General features: G+C 44.5%; 1 protein-coding gene across 1 annotated transcript in view; it reads left to right on the top strand.

Annotated features, from left to right (window-relative positions):
• Positions 1-883: 883 nt before the first annotated feature.
• Positions 884-10,098, top strand: part of STK26 (serine/threonine kinase 26) — a 30,862-nt gene continuing 21,647 nt past the window's right edge. Inside the window, exons 1-2 of the mRNA XM_030967370.1 lie at positions 884-1,130; positions 1,237-1,358. Coding sequence (XP_030823230.1) covers positions 1,317-1,358 — 42 coding nt within the window. The 5' untranslated portion in view covers positions 884-1,130; positions 1,237-1,316. The remainder of the gene's footprint in view (positions 1,131-1,236; positions 1,359-10,098) is intronic.

The following is a 10,098-nucleotide window of genomic DNA, read 5'->3' as shown; positions in this document are numbered from 1 at the left end:
AGACATCACTTTTGTCACAAAAGCAAGTAAACCCCATCAAATATTCCCTCGGTTATTTGCACCCTGTTACTCCCCTGTGTCTCTGGGGTGCAGGAGCCAGCGTTACAGGGTGGTGGGGTGTTGGGGACAGTGGCGCCAAGGAGCAGCGCTGTGACTGTGCAGGAGGGACCCCATGGCAGCACCCGAGGGGTCGGCTCTGCCACTGGTGAGGCTGCAGTGCTGTGTCCAGTGCTGGGCCCCTCAGCTCAGGAAGGACATTGAGGTGCTGGACCGGGTCCAGAGAAGGGCAACAGAAGTGGGTGAAGCCCCTGGAGCAGCACAAGTCTGATGGGAGCTCCCGAGGGAGCTGGGGGTGTTTGGCCCGGAGGAAAGGACGCCCAGGGAGGACCTGACTGCTCTGCACAGCGCCCCGCCAGGGGCTGTAGCCAGGCGGGGGTCGGGCTCTTCTCCCGGGGATCCACGACAGGACAAGGGGATCAGATCTTAGCTGTGCAAGGGGAGGTTTAGGTTGGACATTAGACAGAGTTTCTTCACAGAAAGGGTGATTAGACATTGGAACAGGCAGCCCGGGGAGGTGGTGGAGTCACCGTTCCTAGAGGTGTTTAAGGAAAGACTGAACGTGGCACTCGGTGCCATGGCCTGGCTGACAAAGTGGTGTTGGGCCCTCGGTTGGACTCGATGACCTCAGAGGTCTTTTCCAACCTATTTGTTGGTCACTCTGTGACAGCGCGGGCGCCCGCAATCCCCAGCCCGGGGCGCTGCCGCTGAGGGGTTCCCGCGGTCTCTCCTTCCCTCCCTCCCTCCGTCGTGCCCCAGTGCCGGCCCGCCCGGGGAGGCGGGCGCCGTGACGCCAGGGCCGTGCGGCGGCTCCTCCCCGCGAGCCCGGAGCCGAGACGGAAGCAGCCGCCGCACAGCAGCCGCCGCCTGCAGCCGGAGCCCGACATGGCGCTCTGAGCCAGCCCCGGCCGCGCCGAGAGCCGCCACCCCGGGGGGCCCCGAGCAGCCGCCCCCGCGCCGGGTCCGGGGAGCGGGGCATGGGCAGGGCCGCTGCGGGGAGCCCGGCGGGCAGGGGACAGCGGCGCTAGCGACCCCCGCCCGCCCTTCGCGCAGCGCAGCCCCGCGGCCGCGAGGTGAGGAGCCGGCGGCGGGCGGGGGCCGGCGGGCAGGGCGGGGGAGGGGAAGGAGGAGCGCGGCCCGCGCTGAAGCCGCCGCCTCCCCGCCGCTTTGTCCTTCCAGGCCCCGCCGCCGCCGCCCAGGAGAAAGAGGCCGAGATCGGGGAGCAGCGGGCGGCGCCCGCCCGGCCGCCGCAGCCCGCCATGGCCCACTCGCCCGTGGCGGTGCAAGTGCCTGGCATGCAGGTGAGCTCCGCACCGGGCCCAAAATGGAGGCGACGGGCCCGGCCCCGGCCCCGGCTCCGGAAGCGGCGCTTGCGGCCCGCACCGGGCGGAGCCGCCGCCGGGGCGCGGGGGGCCGCGGGTGGGCGAAGCGGAGCGGGGCCGCGGGGAGGCCGCGTTCGGGCTGGGGGAAGGCCGGGCCGGCCGCCGAGCCGGGGAGCGAGGGAGGCAGGGAGGGAACGTGCTCCGAGGTAACGGGAGGTGCGGGGGCCGCGTACCTGCACCCCGGCGGAGGAGAAGGGATTCCCCTCCCTCCCTGCCTCCCTTTGTTCAGGGGTGGCCGCGCCGCATCCAGGAGCACGTAAGAGCCTCTAAAACTGATTAAAGGCAAAGTGAAGTTAATCGCAGGGTGTGTGGGTGCGCTGTAAATGACATGCCAGGCGCGCTGGCAGGCGGACCTGCTGCAGGACTTCCCCACCACCCTGGCACTGGGCCTGTAGTGCAGCTTCCCGGAGGACCCTGGGAGTCATGGAAAGGTGGTATCTGCCAGGTCTGGTGGGGACAGAGCAGCAGGGAACATAGTCTGTCAGAAACCTGCACCTCTCCTCGCTTGGGAATGAGGCCTAGTGTCGTTTTTGTATGTTTGTGTTACCTGCTTAGAAAAACAAGTTGGTATGTTACTGACTTTCATCAGAAAGGTGGAATACCTATGACTCTTTTACTCCACTGGATAATTTGATACAAATTTAGCCAGAGATCTTTATCAATGTAAAGATCAGCTCATTTCAGTGCTGATTTTTGCTTGTCAGACACTGGCAGCCCAGTCAGTGTTTTGAGCATTCTCTTAACTTCTGGGATAGTCATACCTGTATAACATCAGAGGTTTTTTCACTTCAAATAATACAGAAACATTTATGATACATCTCTGTGTATGTGAGAGATACAGTAGAGAGTTCAGAAGGCTTCAGAACAAAAAGTTAATACATCTCTTGGTCAGGGAACTTTATGACTTCTATGAAGTGTAGAGTTGATGTATAAACAGTATTTGTATATTTATGCCAGTTACTATGGTTTACCAGTGCTATGGTTTAGTGTACCTTTCCCCTTTCTAATAATTTCTAGGCTTTCTGAAATCTGTTAAATTATGGTAATTCACTTTCTGTTTCTATAAGAGGACACAAGCCACATCTTCTCAGCCTACTTGTTCCATTGTGTCAGAATAACTGTTGCATTAGAACATCCTGGAGAAATTTTGTGATAAAAGATTTAAAGGCTTTAGTCTGAGCTTCTTTAATTACAGCCTCTGGGCTTTCTGGTGTGTTTGTATTTGGGAAACTTCTGTTTCAACATTCTAGTTTGTCAATTTCCTATTTTTATATCTGCTTAATGTATTGCTGTCCTGTTTTCCAACTGTCACTGCCAACACAAAAGGACCTTGAAATTATTTAAGGTTCTGTTTTTTCATTGTTATACCAATAAACTTTGTCCTAATAGCATCCTTATCCCCACTAGTATTGTTATTAGTGTAACCCACAGCCCTTAACATATATCAGTGTGTTAAAAACATTTTTTAGACTATGAGATAAATCCAGATGCATAGAATTAAACCACATTTTTTCCTTGGTGTTTTTTTTTTTATGAAGATGATTACACAAGTCCTGAAACCCTCAGAATACAAAAAAATAGAATTTGGTGTGATGTTAATCTGCTCATCCTTCTTCTAGAAGCGTCATAATACACAGTGTTTTAATTTGAAAAATAAACTAAAACCAACACAACAACTGCATGGCAGCCTGAGGTAGAAGAGTTGTTTCCTTTGGGGCTTTTTAACCTATCTGGGCTGTTCAGGCAGGATCATCTAAGTGGTGGTAAAAGCATGCCTGCTTCTGCTCAGTGTTAAAGTGAATGTGTGGTGATTGATTGAAGAAGGAATAAACAGGTTCCTCTGTGATGCAAGATGCAATAGCTATGTTAAAACTATCACTGTGGGAAAGTGTAATGTCAAACCTCTTGTTTTGTAACCTGTTGAGGAAAGATTTTATTGAATATAACAGTTGGAAACTGAATTTGTCAGAGAATGTCACAAGTCTGAAGTTTTCAGCTTTATTGTCGTTTTATGCTTTCCCTTACATTTGATGATACAAACAGTATCAAGAAAAATCCAGAAATAAACATGTTATGTAATTCACATACTCCAAAAACAAGGCTTAAGACAGTTTATCACCAAAGTATATCAGAAGCTTTTTTGACTCTTTTAAGATTTTTTCATCTTATGAAGAGTCATGTCCCCTTTAAAAAAACCTCAAACATGGAAAATTACAGAAAATCACACAGAGTTATTTTGGTGGACTTGAAGTCTGACTTTAGTCCCCTGGCAGCAATGGCAGACCCAGAGGTGGTATTATCTGTTGCCTTTATGAGTAGTTACAGAGCCATTTGTTTATGTAGTGGTTACATTCTGTTTAACCTGTCTTGTGTCCCTAACAAAACCAAATTTTATACCTAACAATTCTTGCCTCTGCAAACAACTTCCTAAACACATTCAGTTTCCTTGCTCTTTTGGAAAGGCTCCACTTGATGCAGTTTTACAGAGTTAACTCAGCCAGCTGCCAAACTTCTGAGCCCATTCAGTAAAATCCAAGTACTCAGTGTATGTATAACATGAGTGGTCTGAAGCTGAACATGATATCCAAATTATGGCATTTTACACAGAATCCAAGAGGAGATGGAAATGGAAAGGATGGTGAGCACAGTTAAGGTGTCCTGGTTACAGGAAGCACAGTTTGCAGTGAGCTTGATTGTCAGGTTTGAGGTTTTATTCAGTAATGTCACAGTAACTTTGTTCCTTGGGATAAAAATATTCAAACTAGTTCTTAGCCTGGAGTGCTTTGAGATCTCACAGTGAGAAACCTGTTCACCAGCACTGTCTTCAAGGAATCCAGTTCAACTCCTACAGAACATTTGTGGATACAGCTTGCAGGAGACATGTTGCCTGTGTCTTTGCCAGCCCAGATGCTGAAAGCAGCTGGAGTGAAGAAGGTGTTGGATCCCTTATTATTAGTCCTAAGTGCTCTGGTATTGCCCAGCAGACAGAGTACACAGTTCAGAGGGTTGTTGTTTGTTTCAAGTGATCGGAACATTTCAAGGATGTCATTTGAGATTGATGTGTTTCTGATGAACTTAGCAGCATCTCACACAATGCTCCAAAACCCTTTACAAATAAAAGAGGCTGAAAACTGTTCACTTGCTGGTGAGTAACAACCTTTCTAAGGTGAACAAGGAGGCTACTTTTCAATATGTCAGCATTTAAATTTTCTGTAGTCTGTAAATTTGCTGGAGCATCACTCCAGTAATAAATGTCTTTTTTAGCTGGTGGAGTTTTAATGTATAAACTTACCCTTTTTCTATTCTAATTTGTCCTGCAAAACTAAGTCTGTGAAATATTAATTTATTAACTGGTGGAAATATTGATTATTCTCATTTATATTTTTCGTTAGTATCTGTGTCTTTGGAACCTGGTTTGGGGCTTTATGTCCCATTATCTCTGCTATCCTCTTCATCTAAACACTGTTTCCTTTCTCAGTGATTTGTTGATATCTCCTGATGCTGTATGACAGTAGTTTTGAGCACAGCCAGAAAGGTTGTTTAGAGCTGCTCTCCATCTGTTTTTGTTGGCATTCAGGCTATCTTGCAATAAAGAACCTAACTTCCTCTAAAAGTGTAGCAGGCAGGAGCATGTGACCTGTCAGGCAGTGTACTCTGATTCACAATTGAAGGATTGCTTGATTAAATGAAATCTTGGATGTCAAGGTGAGCTTTGCTCTCTGTGCTGCCAGTTAACAGAGCTGCTCACTGAACGGCCTGAGAGCAGCTGGAGAGCCCCTCCCTGCAGGCTGCTCAGGGCCAGATCACTTAATGCCTGGTTGGGTGAGTAGAGAAAGATGAGAGGTAGTGTTTAATTTTGTAAGTGGCCTTTTTCATAGCCCTAGAAAAAAACCCACATTTTCTCTTAACTTAGTGCACATCTAGAAATGTGTGGTACCTAAAGCGAGTCTGGAAGCATGTCAGATTTCTAGTAAACCTTATGCACTGAAGTTAAAAGAATATGGCTTCTGTTAAGAGTAACCAGTCTGTTATTGCAAAATACTTAAATGTTTACAAAGTGCATGTTGGAGAAACTTAAACCTTCAAAGAAAGATGCATTCAAAGTTCTTTTAATTTATTCCTCCTAGGAACTGAGCTGTATCCAGATGCTTCTACAGCAAATTTGAAAAGGCTGTAAACTTTTACTATTTAGAAACGTGTCTTAAGGGAAACTGGAAAGTCTAGCACTTGTTGGACACCAGGAGACTTCCACAGTGCCTAGAAAACTGATGTCTTATGATTAAGTTGATGTGGACTGTGTTGTTTTTTCCAGTTTCAGTTCCTTGATTGCTGCTTTGAGCTGTGGTGCAGGTAAACTGCAGAAGACAGTATTTTAAGCCTTATGGAGAACAAGCCTCTTTTCTGCTTGAAGCTCGAAATATTTGTGGAATTCAGCGCTGCTGTTGTTCCTTTCCTGGTTGTGCAGGGCCTACAAGCTCTATTTTATCCAATAGTAGATTCCTGAATCAGCTCAGGCTGTATTAGCTGAATTTGGTTCTTCCCTCTTATGCCTTGTGCTAAGTTGTTCTGGTGGCAAGAAAAGTACGGCTCAGTTATCCTTGTAATGTCTTACTGGTGTCAAAGGAGAAGAGTAGACAGAGCTCTGGAAAGTATTCAGTACATGGGACCTGTGCAGCTGTGATCACCTGGAATTCAGCAGATGCTTTTGTCAGGGTTAAAAGAAAAAGTCCAGTCCTGTAGTAGTATTTTCTGTGCATATTTTACAGTTTTATAGACACATTGAGTGCTTTGACTTGGAATTCAGAGGCAAATCAGCTGAAGCTGCAGAGAGCACATAAACCAGCTCACCTTAATCTCTGTGCTGTTCTGTACCATCATACACTGTCAGTTTTGGGCAGAGAATAATATTCCCCCAAAAGTAAAAACATTTCATCTGAAAATAGAATTCTAACTTTTAAAAGGATATAATTGTTATTTTATTCTGATTTTAACATTGAATATATTTACACTGGCTGTTTTTGAAGTCCAGTGTCTCAGCTTTACAAGTCCTTATGAAAGCTTTGTCTTGCTTTTCTCCTTTTTCTCCAAAAGAAGAATGTATAGCAAGCAATAGTTCAGTAATATATTGCAATTTTTTATTTAGGTACCTATTTTGAGAGGAGGAATGTTTCTTTCTATATAGAAGCTCAGTGGTACACCAGGAGGTGTATATGTGACTGAGTGTGCCTCTGCAGCAGCATTTGTCCCATGATACCTGTGAAATGTATTGGTGGAGATAGACAAGAGTGCCTCAGCTTTCAGTCATCTATAAAAGTGAAAGGCTGAATTTTAAAACCAGTAGTAAAAGTACCACTTGTTTTCTCTTTTGTGACTGTCTTCACGTTTAGAAGTCGTGAAATTTGGAAAATTATAAGACACTTTTTTTTTTTTTTTGCCTTTCATTTATTCTTAGGGACTGAATTTAATAATTGACAAAAGCGTTCAGAAATGGGTTTTGGAAAGTTGAGGTTGGAGATGAATGGTACAAAGTTGGTTTTGAAATGCTTCTGCGATAAATATTTTTTGTCATGCTGTAGTGTCTGCTTGCCTGGTGTCTTCAAAGAAATTGTTGGTGAGGTATCTATTGCGTCAGGAGTCACTGTTCCAAATCCTGCTATTTCTTTCTTACCACAATTGGAAAGAAAATTCCTTCCTAATACTGCCTCGCCAGCATTCATTTAAAGAACTGTCATTTGTTCTTTAAATTTAAACTTCTTGCAGTTCTTCTGGAACATGTCTGTTCTGCTGATTAGCTGAGGATCACTGAGCACACTCCTTAGCTCTCAAGGAGAAGCTTAAATCTCCTGGGAAGGGTGCCCACCTGGTGATATTCACTGAAATCTCCTCTGCCACAGGATTGTTAGCCAAAGAGATATGGCAAAAATAACTGAATCAGAGAAACTATTAATACAGGTACTGACTAGGTAACAGTAGCTTGCTGGTCTCATTCTTCATCATATTTTGTGCATGTGTTTTTGCAGAGATGGGCTATATTGATTAGGTCCATAGCTCAGGAGAGAGCATGGCTCCAACTCAGTTCCTTCTTCATAAGGAAAACTTTGAAGAATTGCAAAAATCTGCAGTTTTTGGAAGTGTGTATCCAAGTTTGTGTTGCTGAAATCTGGATTTGAATGGTCTTGATTGAGGCAGCATATCTGAAAAAGCTTTTCGACAAGGTCTGTCATGGTTCTGCATAAATTCTCTGTGCATCAGGGAAGGAAAAAAAGGAATGAGAAATGTGCAGAAGTCTGCAGGTTTCACACTTCAGCCTTGGAAGGGAGAATCTGAGAGCCCAGAGTGGCTTCACTGTTTACATGAACCAGAATTCAAGAACCATGTGTTCAGTCGTGGAGAATGGAAGGTTTTTTCCTGTTTCCTCCTGCTCCCCAGTCTTTTGCAGGCTTTCCTCTCAACTGGGTACTGTTATATGTTCTGAATATGTGAATAATGTTGACTGGGGGAGGAGCAGAGGGTGTCTATGCTTTGCTAGATGTTGAGTTGTGTTTCAGTGGAGGCTTCTGTGTTAAGGGCTGAATGCAGAATAATAAAAACAGTGTACAGCTTGAAGCAACCATGAGTGTTGTAGCATGCCTAAATGTAAAACACTGAGTAAAAAGATTGAATTTCTACTGATCTAGATCAATTAAAAACATAGAGAATTATGAGGGGAGCAAAATGTTCTTGCTGTTGATCTCTCACCTAGGAAGGTGTCATCGGGCAGCTGGTCATAGCAAGAACATTTTTACATTCCTGCACAGCTTTATTCTAGCCTAGTTGGCAAGAAGAATCTGATTTTTTTTTCTCCAGGGTGTTTCTTTTCCTCCCCTCCCCGTTCCCCTTGCCTTTTTATGTAATGAGATGCTTTGCCATGCTATGAATGAGCTGTAAAGTAATTGAAAAAGGAGTTTCCTGAAACGGGCAGGTTGGTTCTGGCAGCAGAGGTTTTTTTCTTTGCAGCTCGTTTTGGAGTTGTATTTCTGGTTTTTCCTTGTGTGCTTTTTGTAGCTTCAGGTCCAGTATCATTGATATGATCAAGGGCCAATGTTCAAGAAGAAAGTACAGCTTCCAAGCTTGTGGTCCTCTAGCCTTAGGGTAGAGGACAGAAGCTGTAGGATTCTGGTAGAATGGTGTTTGCCTTCCTTTCTCCAAATGGTCCCTTCCCACATTAGAGGAATAGTGATACCCTCTAAGTATGGGGTCCCACTTAGGGTGCATTGCAGGCAGTCACTGTGCCTGGAGCCTTATCTGTGGTAACTAAACTTGTGGCCTGCTCTTTAACCCACCCACACTGCGGTTTGGAGCCATCCTTTTTCAGCTAGCATGTTTGTGCCTCACTTTAATTTTGTTTGGCCTGAAAATAAGTAATGGCTTCTTCAGTGGAGAGATCTAGCAAAAGTACTAATGTGTGTCATACTTGAGGTCTTTCTACTACTTTTTAGTTTATGAATTGGCAAGTTAAAAACCTGGATTTTGTTGTTATTTGTGTTCTAGCTGGCTTGTAGTATAATTCTAATCTTATTTACCGGAGGAAGGTCTGTGTCCTTACTTCAATCAAGTCCTTACTTACACAGGAAACACTGAAATGGCTTCTAGAGTGAGAAGGCCTGTCAAATTTATGTAACAGTTGCCACTTGGCTGTATTTAAATGTTAGGAAAATGGTTGAAATGCTGTAGTGATATATAGGTTATTGCTGGCAGAGTTCTGAGACGGTTATTCCTTTAAATGGGTGTGGCAAAAAAAATTGTTTGTGTACTGATAAGCAGGCTGGTGCTGAAAGGAAAGGCACACTGCTAAAAGTAGGCTGCAGCCCATAAATGGCTATTTTTCCATATTCCTGTTAGATGTGGCCTTTGAAGTCTCTCTGCAGAGTACGTTTTTCAAAGCAGTTCTTAGAATGGAGAGGTTACAAGTGTTCTTAAGCAAGGAGAAATTGCAGTAGTCCTTTATGTTCTGACTTCTGATTCAGGTTAGTTCATTGAGGTGGGTAAGTTACTCATTCAGCAGTCACTTGTCCTGCACTGTTCAACAGAGAAGATGAAACTTGTGAAAGATCAGTTTGTTGAACTTTTAATAAATGCAGAACAGTTAGTTGATACACTGGGACATCAGAACCTGTTGATGTCTTGAACTGATTTCTGTCTCCATTTTAGCTTCTAGCTAAAAAACATTCAGCCACTCACATCTTTTTCAAATTGTAGTAAAGACTCAATCATGTAATTTGTGTGTCTCCCCCCGCCTTAATTTCTCTGATTTTTTTAATAGGCTGTGCTCCTCAGAGATGTGAACAGATTGGAGATTATGCAGCTGTATGCAGTGGTTTGAGGACATTTAAAAAATATACTAGGTAGTTAAAAGGTATTGATACATAGAATAGAAGCCAAGCGGGACTCCATTTGAACTGTAGGATGTGTAGGATATCGGTTATAGAGAAACTCACTTTCATGGGAAATTGTTCTTTGTTTCCTTTCCTCCATGCAGAGTGCTCTTTATAAGTAATTGGTGTAAATTTTTTAAATTGCCTTGTGTCAAAGAGCTAATCTTTGCAGCATATGGTATTAGTCTTTTTTTGTGCTTATTTATGCTTTTTCCTAAGCTGCTTTGTGGTGTGTGAAAGAAAAG

This window comes from Camarhynchus parvulus, chromosome 4A (assembly GCF_901933205.1).
Source record: "Camarhynchus parvulus chromosome 4A, STF_HiC, whole genome shotgun sequence".
Classification (NCBI taxonomy): Eukaryota; Metazoa; Chordata; class Aves; order Passeriformes; family Thraupidae; genus Camarhynchus; species Camarhynchus parvulus.
This window is presented reverse-complemented; position numbering and strand designations above follow the sequence as displayed.